Raw genomic sequence first — 21,662 nt, 5'->3', positions numbered from 1 at the left:
CTTCGAACAGCATTTTAGTTACACCGCATCGTGACAGAAGAAAAGCCCAAATTGATGGAAGATTGTAGTAACATAAAGTGAATTCCACGAACGTATTCCAAGGGGCGCAACTCTGCAACGGAAGTGCCCGGCACCTACATACACATGTGACCTTCTCATGATATTTCGGGACAATCCTCGTGTAGGTTACGGAAAGAGTGTAGACGAATGATCCAAACGAAACACCATACAAACACTCCGATTGCACTAGGTCCACAAAGTGTTCCTCGGAAAACGTATGCCAAAACTACGTTAATAAACTGATTGGTTAAGTTGTTTGAACTATTCCAGACAATTGTGCTGCGGTCAGTTTCACAGAACATATTACCACAAATCCATATTTTCCATACTTCCATGAAGCAAACAATCACATACATTTGCGTAGATACATAGTTTTGAAGAACGTTTGTTTTCCATTTTGACCGTAACCTTTCCATTATGAACCGACCAAATCAACCTCTTCATAAAGAGGACACTGGGCAGTCTCCACTATGTCCTCCACCTTGTAAGCTGGGACAAGAGCATTTCTCGTTTCACCGTGGTTCCTCACCACCACGTCGCCGGTCCAGGTGTTGCCGGCGATATACACATCAGAACCCTTCACTACATTTAATTCCTCTTTACTCAACGCTTCGTGGTCTTCCACTGCGGTCATTCTGTGCGGACCTTGACCTCCATAATAATAAACATCATCAAGTGATCGAAAATTGGACGAAGCATCGACATGTTTAGTCTGCATTAATTCATACGCTGTGCGACATACCTGAAACATGAACACGACTTGAGATTACTAATAATGATTCACATGATATTGAATATTATCTGTATCCATTGAATGCTGGAAATATTTTGTTGTTCTGTGCATGAGAAGGGCTACACCTCTTATAGACATATTCCAGCATTATCACATTGGGAACACCATCAATGGGCTTAACTCAGTGTAGTGATGTTGAGAATCGAACCAGAGATGGTGTTGCTAGGGAAAGCTTAAACCACTCGGCCCCGAACTTTAGCAGAGGGGCGCCAAACATAACACGCTGATCTGGTTTCATAATGTACAGGATATAGTATGGTTTAATTTTATTATTTAATTAATTTATTGAATATATTAATATATTAAGGAATATTTATAAACACATTTTGATACTGTCAGTATCACTCGACCAATAAATCGGATTATGATAATGATTTGTCATACATAGAGAAATGCCGGTTATAAACGTACAGGCATTTTCCCACCAATGGTTATGTGTAAATAATTGTATCAGTATATTTTCAGAACAACCTTTATTTCATTGATATACTGACATTTGATTTTTGACGGATGACGGATGAAAAATATGACCGTGACCTTGAACTTTACGGTAAATTTCTAATTAATACCTGTCCGTGTGACCATGCGACATTTCAGGCAAGATTCTGGGTTCCTATTCCAAGAAGATTTACATGCCACATGTCATATCGCTTGTATAATGCCATTCAGTGTATGAAATAAGGCCCGTCCGACCGCCCGAGTCGGTCTAGATTACTGACGGACGGTCTAAATTTACAGCTAGCCAGCCCGATGGTCTGGTAAAAAATTAAGATGTTCCACTCAGTAAAGTCACCATATTTTGATTGGTTAAATCCATTTTGGGCTGGTAACATTTTGAAGTTACCAGCCCTAATGTCCGGCTGGAGTTTTGGCTTATTTCATACACTGGTATATTAATGCGGAGGGTGGTATTAAACAAGAAACGAAAAGGCAAGCAACAAAACGAGCATCACCTACCTGTGAGGAGAATGTACACACAAGAAAGTCCGTTTTGGAAAGGAAATGTATGTCATATACGATTCCCATCATTACTGCCGAGGACCCAGTGACGCGTTCAGCTGTCCTGATGATGTCTATATTGTAGATGAAAGTGTAGTCCTTGTACCTGGAACACATGGAAATCCGTACGTAATGAATGTATGACGGTGCACGAAAACAGGCCAGGAAATCTGGACAACCCAAATACTTGTTCTTGTACACTGGCTTTTAGAAAGATACATACACGATACAGTAGACCCTGGAATGCCAATTACTACAAATTATTGTACCCATGTGTATGTGATTAAAGGCACTATATCACACCACACTTCTCTAAAAATAAATAATGTATTTCTCTCAAAAATACTAACTATCAACACTCAGGGAAGCTACCATATGATTTATTTTAAAAAAAATATGTAATTACAATACAATATTAAATTAAAAAGTAATTAATGAATTACTGCATTGTTGCATTAAATCGACTCTCATTCCCTCTACCGGCCGAACATTATGTCATGCGAATCCCATAGAGTTATGTCCCTTGGAGCGCTCTTTACGAATATCCTTTGCACAACTTCAATCTCCTATCCAGAGTTCCATGCGGCAAGCATTTTTGACGAGTCTTCACATCTAATTAAACATCTTTGATAGAATGATTAGTTTCACTGAGAAAATATCCTAGAACATGCAACACTATTTCGATTTGCGTAGCGATCCTCTGTTTACATAGGTTGTAAGGCTCCAGGTGCTGTCATCGAAGCCAACAGAGAGCAAACGATGCAACCAGTTTGATATCTAAATATGTACTGTCATAAATGTTACTGTCGCAGAGAACAAGAGAAAAGTCCGGTCACGTGATATGCAAATTAGCCTGTGGCAGTAGTGTTATGCTAAGTGGCACAACTTGTGATTGCAACCAGTTCGGCAAACACCTACAACAACGCGTGCGAGTTTTCGATGTACGGAGCAGTTTGGAAGCTGTTCGCCTCGACGTTTCAATTATCGATTTCAGGCAAGTCGTAAGGGATAATAAGTCTTTTATTGCATTAATAGGAAGCTGAAGTGAGTGCATATGCCCCAATATATATATTATAGGCCAAAATATTGTCGAAAATGTGTGGCTTTGTGCCTTTAATGCAGTCTCAGGACACGTGAGTTTGTTTATTGAAAAAGCGGCCATTGTGGATGCGCTGGCCTTCTAGAAATATTTAGGCTGTCCCCAGTCAGTGGTTTATTGTCAGTGCTTCATGTACAAAATTTGGTGTAACCAGAAAATCAACATCGGCGTGGAGGTCACCTATAGCCGCGACATGACATCTTGATCGTGTGGATGCACTTCTTGGATATTTAATCATTTGAAGTTTCATGACATATGACATTGGTATAATAAATGAAGATTTGTACAGTACATCAAGCAAAGAAAAATAAATATGTGCCTACTTTTTACTTTCTTTGATAACTGTAGGTTCATCCGTTGCTAAGTACACCTTTCTTTCCACTTTTGACCCGGTTTGAATGTCAAGGCCGTTGAAGTAGTCTTCGACGTACACCATGTATTCATCAAGATAATGGAGAGCTGCTTCCTGGGTAAGCTTATCTGTACGACGAACGTGAACCCTAGGGTTAAACCAAGAATAGTCAGACACCAACAAATGCGAGAGTGGGGCTCACAGATATGATCATGGATTTGTCGCACTATTTCTGATTTTAATAGCTTTGGAAATAGAATTATCCACTCAAGACCTATCTTTCATTATAGCAGTAATGCCGTAGTACTGTGTACCACATTTCATACTAGTATCGGCAAGTTCACAGTTCTGCCCTCATGGTACTTAAGTCTGACATCCTCATCCCCTTCTTTTCTCCTTGAACATCAGTTGTTTTATGTCATTACACCAGATATGAATGCTTCATTTCTCCCTCAATGAACCGTGAATATCGATTTCATATCGAAAACAAAAAGCTGCGTAAATGTTTCGCTTGTTTGTTGTTCATACTACACTCAGAATTATGTAAATAATCGAGTCAGGAACAGACAATACAGAGAACACCCGGTTTTACGAAACAGCTATTTAAAAAGGATTTATTTTTTTTAGCCAATAGGAGTTGAGATCCCACAACTCTCATCTTGTACCGGGATGGTCGGAAGACTGATACAGTCATACAGTTAACAGTTGATGTACACTGATGAAGAAAGGTAGGGATACATTAACCACATCCAGGCTTCAGGTTGTTTCATACAGTTAACAGTTGATGTACACTGATGAAGAGAGGTGGAGATACATTAACCACAGCCAGGCTTCAGGTTGTTTCATACAGTTAACAGTTGATGTACACTGATGAAGAGAGGTGGAGATACATTAACCACATCCAGGCTTCAGGTTGTTTCATACAGTTAACAGTTGATGTACACTGATGAAGAGAGGTGGAGATACATTAACCACAGCCAGGCTTCAGGTTGTTTCATACAGTTAACAGTTGATGTACACTGATGAAGAGAGGTGGGGATACATTAACCACATCCAGGCTTCAGGTTGTTTCATACAGTTAACAGTTGATGTACACTGATGAAGAGAGGTGGGGATACATTAACCACAGCCAGGCTTCAGGTTGTTTCATACAGTTAACAGTTGATGTACACTGATGAAGAGAGGTAGGGATACATTAACCACATCCAGGCTTCAGGTTGTTTCATACAGTTAACAATTGATGTACACTGATGAAGAGAGGTAGGGATACATTAACCACATCCAGGCTTCAGGTTGTTTCATACAGTTAACAGTTGATGTACACTGATGAAGAGAGGTGGGGATACATTAACCACAGCCAGGCTTCAGGTTGTTTCATACAGTCAACAGTTGATGTACACTGATGAAGAGAGGTAGGGATACATTAACCACATCCAGGCTTCAGGTTGTTTCATACAGTCAACAGTTGATGTACACTGATGAAGAGAGGTGGAGATACATTAACCACATCCAGGCTTCAGGTTGTTTCATACAGTCAACAGTTGATGTACACTGATGAAGAGAGGTGGAGATACATTAACCACATCCAGGCTTCAGGTTGTTTCATACAGTTAACAGTTGATGTACACTGATGAAGAGAGGTGGGGATACATTAACCACAGCCAGGCTTCAGGTTGTTTCCTGAATGAGCAGAATGTTCCGAAGCGTCTCGTTTCAACACCTGCGAAGGCCTCATTCACTCACCCACTCGTGTCAACACCACATTATTTCAATTAGTAATTGTATGATTGTTCCCTGTGTAATATTATGCTACAATATATTGTGCTCAATCGAATGTTAAAACATGGCAACCACATTCCACGAAAATCCAGTGTTTGGCGAAACATTTAACCTACAGCAGATTCAGTTCTTACACTCACAAGTGAAAACCAAAATAAAAAGTTAAAAACCCGTTATACCCAACTATTGGTCCTCTAAACTTGATTTTCTTCTCATATTCTTCAAGATCACGCTCGGTATCGGCATTGAATCTTGTCAAATACTTTGCAACTTGACCTATCCACCAAACAATTGGATTCCCATGGAAACGTTGTAATGTCGGTGCAAGGTCTGCTGGGATGGCTAGGGGGAGATAATCCGGATGAAAACCTATGTTGTCAAGGACAGGCAGCAAGATTTCCATATGGTCCGGGCCTCCCTCCTGAGAAATGTCGTTTAACTCTAATAAAAGAATGTATATATCAACATGGAAGACGTGAATCAACGGCCAGTGTACCCTCAAATCTGGTTCATAATGTGATTGAAGGTGATCAGTCATACAGCTCGTCATCAGTTTCAGGTTCACCCACTCACTCACTCACTCACTCACTCACTTAAACATATTCAGAGAAATCACACATGAAATTTGATTTGAATTAATCAATCATTGACACCAAGTCAATATCGACAAAAGAAAGATATTTACGGAATACATGCGTCCCACACTCATGGCCCGAATTTAGTACAGTCGGTTGTAGGCTGCGTGTTGAACCACAGAGAGAAATAGATTCCATGTATATTTAAAGTTATGAATCGACGATCGATGCCAATGTTTCGGTGATAGAACTTAAGTTTTTTCTTAAAAAAACATTTTCACATTTCTCCAGTCGGATACCCACACACATAAGCAGAATATGACGGGCTAGAATGATATTGAGGACACTGCCACCATGAATACGACAGCACACGCTGAAGAGGCTTATCAGGTCCTTTCGGTCAACGAGCGAAATGTATATTGGCCACAGGACTCTACCTAACCCGACCACATAGGGGACAATATGACATCAAATATGTTAGAAATAATATATTTCTATATATCTTATCTATATTTCTTATACTGAATAAATCTGTCTGTCTGTCTGTCTGTCTGTCAAATATGTTAGAACCAACCAGCTATACACGATCGTTCATTTTACATCACATTTATATTCACATATGGTATTAAAAGTTGTATGCTGGTCACGAGGGGGGACATGGGTTGATGTACCCTCTATGTTTGTTTATGGGCCCCGAGCTACCAGTGAACAACGTATGTATCTTACCGAACACCGCAATGTTCATTTTGAACTGTTTGATGCACGGGTATCCGATCATAATAAGGAGTACAAGAGTTAGGTAATTGGCCAATACCGACGACAGACAAGAAAAACAAAATTAGAGTTATCTCCCTTCCATCGATTTGCATTATCAAAACATCGGCAATTTCCGTCCATCCTATGCTACTCAGTTATTCGAGGTAAAGAATTACTAACAAGAAGTACCAAGTGAATTCCCACAGCTCGCATTCCCAGCGGGTAACAGAAAATGTTACTCGCTTGTAAGCAGGGTACATTGAAAATAACAGAAGAACGCTCAGCCAATCAGAAAACGACATTTATGTGAGGTACGATAAACTAGATTGTGCATGGGCATGTTTGTGGTTTATACGCAACGGTATATGATATGATTACAGATTTTTCACATTTATAGAAGGCCTACATCTTATTCCGAATGGAGACTAAAGCAGGATTTGCTTACCATTCCATTGGACCACATGGTTTTCGTCATATGACTTTAAACAAGTTTCGCTGAGAGGTTTAAAGAATGGCGTCCAGGACTGTGTGTTCTTCTCAAGATTCACAACGAGCGTCCTGTTGGAGGCGTATGCCATGATGAGACAGTACGCCATGTGGTGCAGCTGGCATCCATACCCGCACGACTTAGGGGAGCAAATGTACTTCCGGGCTGTACGGCAGTTCCTGGGATTCTGTGGAAGGACAATAGGACAATACAATTATAAAATAAGCAAACACATGTTTTACAAAAGCATCATATAAACACTTGTCCCAAAATTGAAGACATGCATACTGATATAAATGTACAAAGCACTTTAATAAATACAACCTTTTACAACTGTTACAATTATTTATGTAGTGTACTATGTAGTTAAAGCAAAATATATATATTTATCAAGATTTAAAATAGTTGATTGACAATTTGAATTCATTAAATTAGTTAAAGGTTCCTGGGATGGATTTACAGTATAGTTACATTTAATACACATTTTCTGTAAATCAGTAAATCCTGTACATACCAATGAAAAGTGAAATTCATTTTCAACATAATCTAGTCCATAACATGAACAGTGAGTATGTAATTCCATGATGAGTTAACGACAAAGCGCAAGACACGAGAATGAAATAATAGATTTCATGAAATCTCGTAAACACATCTCCATTAAACATTCCAGCCTCATACATCGCCCAACCGTAAAGGGGTGGTGGAGTAGCCTAGTGGTTAAAGCGTTCGTTCATCACGCCGAAGACCCGGGTTCGATTCCCCACATGGGTGCAATGCGTGAAGCCAATTTCTGGTGTTCCCTGCCGTGATGTTGCTGGAATATTGCCAAAAGCGGCGTAAAACCATACTCATTCACCCACCCGTAAGTGAACTGTCGGTGTATTACCCCATTGTTACTACCTCAACGAGGTGTTTGGATCGGTTGCATGAATCATGTATATAATCATAATCCTCCTTGGATTCCGGCTACATAATAAGCATGTGGTTATTGATGACGGTCAAATAATGTCTGTCAAATCCTCATTAAAAGCAAAGGTAGACCTGTATATGGCTTAGTGAAACTAACGCCAGAGTCCCTTGCCGTCAAAGTCCATGTTATCCACTCTGCCCTCAACTGACTTATACTACATCGGATGCGTATTTGTTAACACACACATCACTGTGCTATATACCTGTATATAGGCAAAACGTCTCTGGACTTTCTGACCCAGTTCATTCATGATGGCCCACTTTCTCTTGTCTCTGCCGTCACCATCCTGTATTTTATCCAGTTTGTGCTTGATCCTCCTTTGAAACATATATTTTAAAGAAAGCCATTTTCTAATTTGAATAGAAATCTGTTGGAAAATGTACATAATGACGACTAGGAGACATGATTAATTACGACTAGGAGACGTTCTTGTAATTCTTAAGCTTGTCTTCAGATGGACAAATATGTACTTTGAAATTGAATATTAGTTACATTTCAGTAAAAAGTAAAATGTTATACATATTACATGGTTCCTATATTTCGCATCTCGTATAATCAGTGTAGGAGCTGCCAAGGTTCCTATTGTCTGTATATTAGCTATGTCTATTGTGTGTAGCAGCTGCCAAGGTTCCTATTGTCTGTATGGGAGCTGCCAAGGTTCCTATTGCCTGTATATTAGCTATGTCTATTGTGTGTAGGAGCTGCCAAGGTTCCTATTGTCTGTATGGGAGCTGCCAAGGTTCCTATTGCCTGTATATTAGCTATGTCTATTGTGTGTATGGAGCTGCCAAGGTTCCTATTGTCTGTATGGGAGCTGCCAAGGTTCCTATTGCCTGTATATTATTATATGGGAGCTGCCAAGGTTCCTATTGCTGTATAAGTCTATTGTGTGTATGGAGCTGCCAAGGTTCCTATTGCCTGTATATTAGCTATGTCTATGTCTATTGTGTGTATGGAGCTGCCAAGGTTCCTATTGCCTGTATATTAGTGTATGTCTAGGTTGTGTTGTATGGGAGCTGCCAAGGTTCCTATTGTCTGTATGGGAGCTGCTGTAGGGTTCCTATTGCCTGTATATTAGCTATGTCTATTAGCTTGTGTGTATTGTGTATAGGAGCTGCCAAGGTTCCTATTGTCTGTATGGGAGCTGCCAAGGTTCCTATTGTCTGTATATTAGCTATGTCTATTGTGTTTATGGAGCTGCCAAGGTTCCTATTGTCTGTATGGGAGCTGCCAAGGTTCCTATTGCCTGTATATTAGCTATGTCTATTGTGTTTAGGAGCTGCCAAGGTTCTATTGTCTGTATGGGAGCTGCCAAGGTTCCTATTGCCTGTATATTAGCTATGTCTATTGTGTTAGGAGCTGCCAAGGTTCCTATTGTCTGTATGGGAGCTGCCAAGGTTCCTATTGCCTGTATATTAGCTATGTCTATTGTGTGTATGGAGCTGCCAAGGTTCCTATTGTCTGTATGGGAGCTGCCAAGGTTCCTATTGCCTGTATATTAGCTATGCTATATGTCTATTGTGTGTATGGAGCTGCCAAGGTTCCTATTGTCTGTATGGGAGCTGCCAAGGTTCCTATTGCCTGTATATTAGCTATGTCTATTGTGTGTATGGAGCTGCCAAGGTTCCTATTGTCTGTATGGGAGCTGCCAAGGTTCCTATTGTCTGTATATTAGCTATGTCTATTGTGTTTAGGAGCTGCCAAGGTTCCTATTGTCTGTATGGGAGCTGCCAAGGTTGCCTGTATATTGCCTGTCTATATTAGCTGCCAAGGTTCCTATTGTCTGTATGTCTGGGAGCTGCCAAGGTTCCTATTGCCTGTATATTAGCTATGTCTATTGTGTTTAGGAGCTGCCAAGGTTCCTATTGTCTGTATGGGAGCTGCCAAGGTTCCTATTGCCTGTATATTAGCTATGTCTATTGTGTGTATGGAGCTGCCAAGGTTCCCTATTGTCTGTATGGGAGCTGCCAAGGTTCCTATTGCCTGTATATTAGCTATGTCTATTGTGTGTATGGAGCTGCCAAGGTTCCTATTGTCTGTTGGGAGCTGCCAAGGTTCCTATTGCCTGTATATATGAGCTATGTCTATTGTGTGTAGGAGCTGCCAAGGTTCCTATTGTCTGTATGGGAGCTGCCAAGGTTCCTATTGCCTGTATATTAGCTATGTCTATTGTGTGTATGGAGCTGCCAAGGTTCCTATTGTCTGTATGGGAGCTGCCAAGGTTCCTATTGCCTGTATATTAGCTATGTCTATTGTGTTTAGGAGCTGCCAAGGTTCCTATTGTCTGTATGGGAGCTGCCAAGGTTCCTATTGCCTGTATATTAGCTATGTCTATTGTGTTTAGGAGCTGCCAAGGTTCCTATTGTCTGTATGGGAGCTGCCAAGGTTCCTATTGCCTGTATATTAGCTATGTCTATTGTGTGTATGGAGCTGCCAAGGTTCCTATTGTCTGTATGGGAGCTGCCAAGGTTCCTATTGCCTGTATATTAGCTATGTCTATTGTCTGTATGGAGCTGCCAAGGTTCCTATTGCCTGTATATTAGCTATGTCTATTGTGTGTAGGAGCTGCCAAGGTTCCTATTGTCTGTATGGGAGCTGCCAAGGTTCCTATTGTCTGTATATTAGCTATGTCTATTGTGTGTATCGGAGCTGTCAAGAACCCTTTTTTCTGTAATGTACAATGTTTGTGAAAGTACTAGTGGAAGACAGACTGCTTCTGTTGGGACGTTGAATGTAGTGCTGTTGCTGGGTGGATATCCTTTGCTCCGAGAGAAGGAGCAGAACAAGTATGTTTCCAGTTAGCAACTTATTGTGGCAAGCGTCTTTTCAGTATTTTGTGGCAAGAAATAACCCTTTATCGTCTTTTGTGGCAAGAAATAACCCTTTATCGTCTTTTGCATGCCATCAATATTCATCTCATACACGTGTAATGAATACTTACCAATGATACTGGTCAGCAGTTTTTCGCATGTGGTCGACCCTCTGTTTTAGTTGTCTCCGGCTTGTGATGTTATGCAGCAGTTCGAGTTTATCTCTCAAATAGAACCAGAAATTGTCCAGTAAATAAACGGCTCGTCTGGCCTCTTTTTCCCCGCCCCACAGAAGGTCATCATCTGGTAGAGACAGTAAGTCCGTGGAGGTTCACTTCGGTCTTTACCAATATTCCAGAAATATTTGGTAAGGATAAAAGTATCAGAATGCGTATCACATAATGTATCCATATGGGGAATCAAACCCGGTTTTCGGCGCTTTACCCACTGCACCTAGATACACAGGTAATGTAATATTATAGTCTGTGAATGTTTGATATCGATTCAGAGGCATGGGAAGTTTTCTACAATTTTGGTAAAATGCCACGTTGATATCAATTTACTTACATCTTATAATTGGTCGGTTTTCTGATATATTTGCAGTAAAACACGATCAACTTGAAACCGATAACTCAATAATATTTAAACATCGCGGAAAGTGATATCGTACAGTAAATAGCTTATATCAGGAATTAAACTGCATTAAACTAATGTATGATATATAATGTCATACATCAGAAATACAGATGTTCCTATGCTATACATGATATTGTGCCACATGTATGTGTACAGTGACACCAACAAATCAGAATATTCCAACGTTATGCGATGGTTTATTGAGCATGTAGAACTTGCATCCACGCGCTGGGCTTATTAAAATATGTTCCTGCTAGACTGCTGTACAATTAAAACAATTTATATTCAATAAAATGGTGTAACAACTATTGGTATTTTATGTTCCTAAGTTCGTTTGTAGTGGTGGGTAGATGTTTACGGTGACGTAAGCGCCGTCCACAGAGATCTCAGACATGTTCGATGACTGACAATGAGTGCCAGCGATGACGATGAGTGCCAGCCAAGGTATGGTGGTTCCTGTTGTGGGTACTCAGTAACAATACAAGCCTTGTGTGTTCTTACGTTGTCAAAACAAAACGACGCCCATATCGGTGTGCAGATGGCACCCCGTGTGCCTCCAGGGTGTTGTCACAGTGTTACAGCCCAGTGACACGCCCAGTTCAGCCAGTCAGTTCTGCGATCATAACCCACACCATTACTGAGCCACCCCCAAAACGATCGTTCTGTCCGACATAACGCCATCAGAACGCTCATTCCGTCTACACCACATTCTGCTGCTCCTGTGAAGGAAGTTCAAAGTAAACCTTGATTCATCTGAAAACGTAAAGTTTCCCCAACGATGATTGGTCCACCGCTGGCGCTCTTAAAAACAACGTCCAGTTACAGTGACGGTCCGCCAATCGTGTCATAACAAGTGTGGACGCATTGCATGCACAATCCACCTATGTAGACGATTACAAATCGGCTGTCCACTCACTGTAGCCCTTTAAAGCTCCTCTCCCATTTGAGAGTTACTTCAACAACGTTTTCATAACGCGTTAGGATGAAACGGTCTTGTCCGATAGTAGTCAACCAGACCGACATGTCATCAACGTTATTTGTATGTGCTGTATATTGCAATAATTACTAATTGTGAAACGTTACGAGCTTGTGACACAATGTTCTGTCTTGTTCCAGCTTCCATCATATCATGCTGGCATGTAGCCTGTCCTGACGTGTCAGAAGCCGCATGCCAAAAAACGTTCCATTGAGTCTAAAACAATAAAGTTTTAGTCTAGTTTTTATCATTGAAATCTACAGCAGCATACTGACACGTTTCATTGTAAATTTCGAATTTTATCCCGGCCATGTTCACGTGCAGATGAAACACATTTGCAAGAAATTGGCGTGCTTGCACGAAATTCATTCAACGTTTTGAATGGAATAATCTTTTTCTATATCCATAAACAATCATACAACTTGGTTAAATAATATTTGATATATTTTGCATATCTGTCGCATTGTTATTTAATTGATAACAACGTTATCCTTAACATGATTTCATTCCACACAGCGACCACAATTCATGGCTTACCACCGTCGCAGCTCCAAGGTCATTTTGTGGATTCTGGCCCTGCCTTGTCTCAACACTCCTCATCTCCAAACATGGATAATTCCATATATGTTCAGTAGTAGTGGTGATGTGTAGTCCTCTGCATAGAGCTCAGGTCACAATCAGTTGAAGTGAAGCAACTTTGGGCACGTAGAGTCCTGGGGAAGGGTGACCGTGTTTGGTAGCTTGACTCCTGAGAGTTTCTAGGACTTCAGTCCTGCCCCACAACGAAGCACATGTGGCATATGTGGTCACATGTAAGTGAGTTAGGTAAGTGAGTTTGTTTAATATTGCCTCTGTTCACCCAGCAGAAAATGGGTACCCGGTGGGGTAAGTCATGTGACTATAACCTTCTAGCCTCACAGGCAGCTTGGGTTATCCGGGGTAATAATGTGCTGCTTTGATTGTTAGCATTATGTACATCCACCTAGTGAATCGAGGTTACAGAGCACTACACCTGGAATCTATAGACATTTCTGACACACAGCTGAAAAGCTTTCCAGTTTTTGGTGGAATCCTGGGCAGAACAGATCCCCGGCGTCTACTGTTTATTGTTGTTCCAGAAAATATTTGAAAAATATACGTGGAAAATATCTCAGTATTGTAAGAAAGTCATTTCTAACACCGTATAGCTACCTATATGACGGATGACATGGAATTCAAGAAATGATATCTACTGATGTTGGACAAACGAACATTGACCGCTTGTGGCCTCAGTTACAGTGGAAATCATCCAAATTACCAAAGACATGGAGATTTGTGACTGTACTGATAAATCCTGGGTTCAGCACCAGATTCCAATGAACAATCCAAACATTTGACATCAATCTCGTCAAAGAATGCAGAGAAAGGTTATGGTCTCAAGGATGCGGAGAGTGTCATCCCGATGGACGACCTTCAGTCACGCAACACCTAAACGGAGTATATTAGACTGCACGTTTCAGGCAATTGCAGTATGAAATAAGCAGTCAGTGAAATAGGAAGGTGTGCTCTCCTATCAGCATAAAGAACCAGCGCACAAGTCAATCCTTACCATGGCTATAATCCACAGTGTGGATTTGAACTTCCCCAGAACCAACCTTGTTCTCCTCATTTGGCTCCGTCAGGTATCTGTCTGTACCTAACCAGAAAGAAAGCTATGGCTGACTGGAACCCATTTCAACACAAACGATGACGTCATAGCAGCTGTGGAGAATATTTTGAACAGCCAGAACAAGGACGTCTGCGAAAGTGGGATACAATCCATCCATCCATTTCAAATATGCATCAGTAAGGTAAGAGAATAGGGCCTGTAAGTCTCGTGAGGCGCTACTTCCGATACTAAGCTGGTTCCCGGCTCCCTTTGCCCACACAAACTTGCGATATGCGATACGGGTCCCAGCTTACTTTCGGTCCAGATTTCCGGTGTCAAGTGTATATTCAAGAAACAATTCTGGTTCCAAATTGCGCGACCGCCAAACATGACTTTACTAGACCGGACCAAGTGTACAACCATGCTTGGCTGTTACAGCTGTTGACAGTCGTAATAGTTGGCTAATTTGGGGATGTTAGATCGGAAATTTGTTATTTCAAGGATTATCGGTTTCTATCAACTGAAAACCATGAGACCATTCGAAAAGGTATGAAAAGTTGTTTGTCACCGGAAAGGCTAAGGCCTCGCGAAGTGTTGTGACCTTCTTACGAGCCCTAATGTGTTGAAACGCACATAATTCCAATGTGTTTTGGTCAGTTCTTTCTGTGTGAGGCTCAGGACATTTCAATCATCCCTTGTAATAGTTGTATGTCAGTACGGAATATCTTCTTAATAGATTATATTGTTAAAAGAATGTAAATTATTGTACTGGTGGGTTTTTAATATATTTTTATATGTAGCAATAAAACTTTTATCAACTTCACCTGGTTGCTCTTTCGTGGGGCTCTTCTGACCAGGCGCCGCATCCAAAAACACCCTATAGATTGGAAGGAAACAAATCGATATTGTCATAGGCAGTCTAATTATGATACCCTGTGCAGGTGTTGTTCAGTTCGCAAATGTTGGACAGTTGTAATGTTGTCTGGTATTGACATATTGTCTGATGCATGCTTCCTTAATATAGTATCAACACATGTTACAACATCGACCCTGAACTAGATACAAGTAAGGTAGTAAGCTTGGGTGTGTGTATGAGTGTGCTAATGTATCTTTGAATATGTGGTCTACATATATCGATCCGTATGCTAGTTGCAATTAGACTTGTTATATAACTGAATTGTGTACAGTTTGTGAGCTGATGGGTTCAAACGAGTAGCTTTGTGAGTTTATTGACAGTGCTCAACTTGACAAATGATTTCATACACGTGTGATCGTCAATGAAGTTCAGTGTTGTGATGTTGTGTTTGTGCATGTCCGTGAAGTGTGTGTGTGGGGGGGGAGGAGGGTTAGACGAACTGTACTGTGTATGGGTGTGGGTGTATGCATGTGTGTATGGTCTACACGTGTGTGTGTGGTAGCCAGTGTGATTTAGGCGTGTGTGCATATGTGCAGGTCTGTGTGAGGTTATTAATGTGATTTAGACGGGCTCTGGGTGTACCTCTGTGTGTGTGTGTGTGTGTGTGTGTGTGTGTGTGTGAGAGAGAGAGAGATATGTGCACGTGTATGTATGGTAGTGTGTGTAAATTAGACGAGTTGTTAGTGTACGAGTGGGTGTGTGTATGGTGTACACCTATGAGCAGGTGTGTGTGGTGTGCACGTGTGTGTAAGTGGTAGTAATGTGAATTAGGCCAGCTATGGGTGTACGAGTGTGTGTATGTGTGTGATGTACACGTGTGTATATGTGTGATAGTATGAGGTAGTGGATCCGTGGGTGTACCTGGGTGTGTGTATGTGCGCATAATGTACATTTGTGTGTATGTATATACGGTGTGCACGTGTGTGTGTGGTAGTGAATGTGATGTACGTCACCACAGCATCACGCTGGTCTGTAATTGTCTCGCGTGTACAAACCAGTGGTTGATGTCATGAGATCCAAGCTTTTCTAATCTGATACTCATAATAATAAGCAATGGTTTCTTACCTGGAATATTGCTCAGTTAAAACACTTTCACCCACACATACTCAGTAAAATATTGAAATACCAAGTAATCTGTGACACGATTGCAAGTAAAGTTAGTTTTGAACGATGTGTCGGTGAGAACCATTTTGGTGGAAGAAAGCCCAGAGTGACGGTTACCGTGCTGGTTCATTGCAATGGTGAAAGACAGGAGTCGAGGTATGTGCAGAATAAAACTGCAGCTGAGTTGCTGGAGATCTATGGGGGCCATGTGATCATGGGAAGCCTACCTACACAGCGAATTAGCGAATCTAAGACCACTGTGCCACTTGCCGAGCTTTACCTGTTGTCGCCTTACCTTATTTCGTCAAAGATGGCGGCTTTTAGATGCTCATTTTCAGACAAGACCGTCTCGATTTTCTGGACAAGGTTGCTGGCCAAGTTGCTATCGATGAGCGTCATGGCGCTTTGTCCCTCTTCTGGAATTCGACGTACAAGGATACAAATAGTAACAGTCCATGTTACTAACACAGCAATCTGCATCCAGCATTTCATCGTGACGGCTTCCTGGCTCAGTGGTCAAGGGAACGACAGCCTCCTTGAAGGGAATAGATCATTGTTTTCATATTTATGCAGAAATATGTATGTATATCTGCCTCTCTAGTATTGGCTTTGGTCCCTTTCACCCTTAGCCAATGATCCTATAACATGTGCGTGTGTGGGCGGGTTATGTCCCGGCTCGTCAGTTGCAGGTGGAACTCAAACACGTATACCATGGCTAAAGTAATGACGCTCCTGTAACGATCACAGCTAATCTGGGGTTCGAACTGATTATAAAACATTTCCGTCACACATAAGACATACATCTCAGGACATACTGGCTATATATGTCTCCAAATTTAATCTAAAGATACCATTATGTTTCTGTTCGGTTATTACATAAAGTGATAGTCAGAATGTTGCTACACGCTAATATACAAATACAAACACTCAGACATGAATACAAATGGAACGAATTAGTCGCCTCCTACGGGAAGCTGGATATACACGTCATTTGCATATCAATTTATCATTGAAGAGTTTCATTTCAGTTCGCCTGTTTAGCATGACAGACATACCGAGTAATCACTGACAAAGAATAGTTCAGTACTTACTGACATGATATTTTACAACACTATAACATCACTCACCTTACAGTGTCCTTTATCTGCAGGCCACATCCCACGCTTCAACTTATAGCCTACTTCAGTATACTCAGTATCGCATATCACACCTTGCACATCCCTTCAACATATGTCAGCAGCTGAATCTCGGGGTTCAGATCATGTTTTGCTCAGATTGGTTGTGAAAATACTCAACATATGGTGCCCCCCTGTCGATATTGAGGTATATTGAACACGGTTTGAACAGGCTTTGCATATACGGGCTTGGTATTTGATGGGGTATCTGAGATTCCGGCACAGGTCTTTGACCACATTAAGATGATATACCACTCACTGTGGCGTGAACACAACCAATTGTTCGGGCACCTTCTGAAGTTATAGACAGTACATATATTGTATACAGACACCACCTCGTCACCTGTATACAGAGGGATATGTCAGTTGAGAACTGTTGACAGATTCTTCCTTGTCAGTTTGATAAGATGTAAATACTTACATATTAACGGCAGTTCTGTTAACCTCACATCTATGAAAGTCTTCGAATATCGTTTCCATCGGACGCCACGTCACTGATTGCTGCTGGCTTTATTAGCGCAGCGGTACATGTGTATAATTGTTTCGGCTCTAAATACCAGCACAAGGCATCTGAAAAAACACTAGACTGAACACATTTACCACGCAGATAAGTGGTATGTTTACACACAGGGCGCCTGTGAGCGAATGTCGTTAAGGCCACCACAACCTCTCTGAAAACGAATGCTCCTTCCTTTACCCCTTAACACCGCTGTCTGAACACCTGCCCCTACTGAACGCAGGTAATTTCTACAAAGGATTACGGTAAGGAAAGGGTTCTCTTATGTTGACAAAAGAATTCCGAAAACCAATAATTCACTTGTTTTTCCTTTCCAAAAATAGTTTTAATTTAGAAAGATTGATTTGAAATATTCACCGAAACCCACGTATATTTGATCGATATGAATCTGCTCGTATTTCATGTCGTCCATGGGTTATCAATACCGTTTTATGACATTGGTCCTTTTTGTCAATAACCCACGTAGGTCACACGTGGTGGGACTGTCCCATTCTTTTGCTGAATATCCTCAGACCCTGGTTCGATCCCTTCTGGGAGACTAAGACTTCTATAAGGATTCTGTTCTTCAGTTTCTCAAACATGAGGTCAAGTATTATTCACACCATGTGTTTGTCTACTATATGACTTTGCAAAGCCTGATATAGCTGCTTATGTTGTGTATCTTTACATCCTAAAGCGTGACTACTGGGACGACACGAAACATAAAATGGACCTATCGGACGATACATATTGATTGCGCTTCAACAGCTGCATGCGTTTCTTCAGTGCCGTTTGTTTTTGCCATAGTAAACAACTCTCCGCCCTAGCGGTTGTATCACTGGCTTCCTTCATCTGATATTAAAGTATATATTAAGTGCATCAAACGTGTACTTGTGCGTAAATTACGATGTTTCTTTCTTTGTGTTATATTCGGTTAAGAAAGTTTAACTCAAACTTTAATGATGACAAGTTGTAGAAATGCAAAAAATCAAGCTGCTGATTGGCAACTAGACTCGGATCTAGTCTTTCAAATAAACATATATCATTTCAAAAAATGTTCCAAAATTATCTTCATACAAAATAATTAAAAGGAGCCCAGAGACTTTCTTCATTTTCAGCCTGAAACTGTGGTCCATCTAGACTTGAGTATAGTGGTTTCTGGGTCTGTAGAACAGACTACCTGGCAACTGTCTTACTTCATTTCAACGTGCAATACCTGTAAAGCTTGGATCCCTGTTCGGTTGCGAGATGCTCTAACATTTTCGACAACGAAAGGGGTTGTAGACAGGGTGATCCCATCTCTCCATATGTATTTTTATTGGTAGGAAATATACTAGGAATAATGATCAGAGACAACCACAGAATAGAAAGAAATTGTGTTAAGCGACATAGAACATGTTATTGGTCAATATGCAGACTGAATTGTTTTTGGACGGTTGCGAAACCTCTCTTAATGAAGCTATGCTCTCCTTTTACAAGATGTCAGGTTTGAACATAGATATTGACAAAACAAAAGCAGTATGGATAGGTTCAATGGCAGGTAGTAAGGTAGTTTTATCACATGACTATAAGCTGGATTGGCAAAATGAGAATTTCGACATATTGGGAATCAAATTAGATGCTCATTTAGAAAACCTATGAGTACTTAATACAAAGGAGAGACTCGAAAATATAAAAATAATTCTACTGAAGTGGAAAAGACGTAATTTAACGTTGATTATTTTTCAAATTTATATGGAGTGATAAAATTGACCAAAAAAACGAATTAATTGAGTGAGAATGTTCGAAGAAGGTGATCTAAGAATGGTCGATGTGAAAACCTTTATCGACTCTTTAAAACTTTCATACTTGAAGAGATATATTTCAAAATCTAAAAACTATGATCTTGCAGGTTTCCCCTTACAAAACGTTCTTCTCCTGGGAGCCAACATTGCGAAACACTTTAAAGTTAAAAATCCATTTTGGAAAGACTCACTTGATGCCTGGCATAGATATGTTAAAAGATATGTTTGTAACAAAACAATAACGATATTAATGAAATACTCATGCAACCACTATGGCTAAATCACCAGTGTAACCAGCCAAGCTTGATCATTCATAACTCGCTTAAATGTGGAGTAGTTTATATTAAAGATATTTGAAACGACCACGATTTTCTAACATTTGTGGAACTGAAAGGAAAATTTGGCATTAATGGTACTGTAATTGGTTTTAATCGTGTTCTTCTTAGTACATGTATACCAAAACATTGGAAAGAAGTTATACGAACAAACAACAATTTTAATATACCGACGTTATCTATGTGTTCTCCTTGGAATGATTTTATTAAACCTAGTAAACGCTCAAGGATATACTATGATAATTTCATCCCGAATGTTTGTCTCAAATGGAACGGGGAACAAAATGATTTGATAAATTGGAAATCCATATTTTCACAATACATGTATAGACAATCCACTAAAGACACGAATCTCTTAGATTTTCAATATAACTTTTTGCACAGAGCCATTTACACTAAACGAGAACTACTGAAATTGATAGATAATGACCTATGTACATTATGTGGTTGAGTAAGTGAGGATATTTACCATGTATACCTTGATTGTCCAATCATAAAAATGTTCTGGACAGATTTTAACAATTTTGGTAAAACGTATGAAACGTCAAACCATGATATTCTATTTTGTTGCAGTGATAACCATTTACTCAACCACATGATATTATTGGCAAAGTGCCACATTTTCGTAATGAATATAAAAGGACACAAACCTAGCTTCACAATCTATAGAACATTATAAAGGACGTTTATGAGATTGAGAAATTTATCGATAAGAAAAACGACAATTTTTACAGAAAATGGAATGTCCTAGATGCAGTCCTGTAATTTAAAATTTAGTCTTCCACATTCTCTGTATAACTATGTAGCATGACAATTGTTTAGTCCATATTCCCAATTAGAGATACATTATACTGTCTGCATTTTATTATGCAATCTGTAGCATCTCACTCCATCCATATATCTTGTTCAACTGTAACCAAATAAAGTGATTAAATAATACTTAAAAAACATTTGAGGTAATCAATGTATTTGATATACTGTTGTGGGTTTTTTCGTTTGGTGATTTTTTGGTTTTTCTTTGTTTTGTTTTTTGTGTTATTTGAAAATCTAACGACAACCGGGGACTGTGTACAACTTCGAGACAAGAAAATATAGATTGTTATCCCGAATCGATGCATGACCGGTCAGCTGGTTCGTTAAAGCGTGTTCCCAGTAGACTTACTCCGTCACGAGACTTGTATATTGAAACAAACAACAAACAGTTCAACATTTTGAACAGCTGTTTTATTACTTTGGAATTTAATTGCATGAAGAATATAACACTAGCGAAAATATACATTACTTTGTGACTGAAAAGGGTCATCGTTTTATTGTGTGGACATGGAGTACTACGGTGGTGCGTTGCAGTGAAGTCATGGGACGATGTCACGAAACGACTCAGTAATTCGACAAAACATTAGGGTAAAGCGATGAAAGAATGGTGTGATTAAACGACTTAGCAACTGGACAATACTTAAGAGTGAAAAGATGAAAGGATGGTGTGATGAAACGACTTAGCAACTGGACAATACTTTAGAGTGAAAAGATAAAAGGATGATTATGATGAAACGACTTAGCAACTGGACAATACTTTAGAGTGAAAAGATGAAAGGATGGTGTGATTAAACGACTTAGCAACTGGACAATACTTTTGAGTGAAAGGATGGTGTGATGAAACGACTTAGCAACTGGACAATACTTTAGAGTGGAAAGATGAAAGGATGGTGTGGTGAAACGACTTAGCAACTGGACAATACTTTAGAGTGAAAAGATGAAAGGATGGTGTGATGAAACGACTTAGCAACTTGACAATACTTTAGAGTGAAAAGTTGAAAGGACTTAGCAACTGGACAGTACTTTAGAGTGAAAAGATGAAAGGATGGTGTGATGAAACGACTTAACAACTGAACAATACTTTAGAGTGAAAAGATGAAAGGACTTAGCAACTGGACAA

General features: G+C 40.1%; 1 protein-coding gene across 3 annotated transcripts; it reads right to left on the bottom strand.

Moving 5' to 3' along the window:
* Positions 1 to 475: 475 nt before the first annotated feature.
* On the bottom strand, positions 476 to 17,869 carry LOC124260888 (alpha-(1,6)-fucosyltransferase-like). Of its 3 annotated transcripts, none has more exons than XM_046695212.1 (10): positions 17,536 to 17,869; positions 16,235 to 16,474; positions 14,744 to 14,796; positions 10,812 to 10,983; positions 8,073 to 8,187; positions 6,859 to 7,087; positions 5,262 to 5,523; positions 3,275 to 3,451; positions 1,811 to 1,958; positions 476 to 802 (listed from the first exon to the last, which is right to left on the bottom strand). In XM_046695212.1, exons 2-10 carry the CDS (start codon positions 16,429 to 16,431, stop codon positions 476 to 478), a joined length of 1,680 nt encoding a protein of 559 aa, XP_046551168.1. In that variant the 5' UTR covers positions 16,432 to 16,474; positions 17,536 to 17,869. The 3 variants fall into 3 exon arrangements, with proteins under 3 accessions (XP_046551168.1, XP_046551169.1, XP_046551170.1); XM_046695213.1 differs by lacking the exon at positions 17,536 to 17,869 and adding an exon at positions 17,067 to 17,229; XM_046695214.1 differs by lacking the exons at positions 10,812 to 10,983; positions 14,744 to 14,796.
* Positions 17,870 to 21,662: the final 3,793 nt, after the last annotated feature.

Source organism: Haliotis rubra, unplaced genomic scaffold, assembly GCF_003918875.1.
Source record: "Haliotis rubra isolate DU_JTF1 unplaced genomic scaffold, ASM391887v1 Scf78, whole genome shotgun sequence".
Taxonomy (NCBI): domain Eukaryota; kingdom Metazoa; phylum Mollusca; class Gastropoda; order Lepetellida; family Haliotidae; genus Haliotis; species Haliotis rubra.
Note: the sequence above shows the minus strand (reverse complement) of the source record. Positions and strands in the feature narration are given on the sequence as shown.

Coding starts and splice junctions, on each gene's coding strand:
- LOC124260888 (XM_046695212.1), bottom strand. CDS start 16,431: ATGAAATGCTGGATGCAGATTGCTGTGTTAGTAACATGGACTGTTACT. Junction 3,452..5,261: donor TTTAGAGGACCAATAGTTGG/GTATAACGGGTT, acceptor GTTTAACCCTAG/GGTTCACGTTCGTCGTACAG. Junction 1,959..3,274: donor GTTATCAAAGAAAGTAAAAA/GTAGGCACATAT, acceptor CATGTGTTCCAG/GTACAAGGACTACACTTTCA.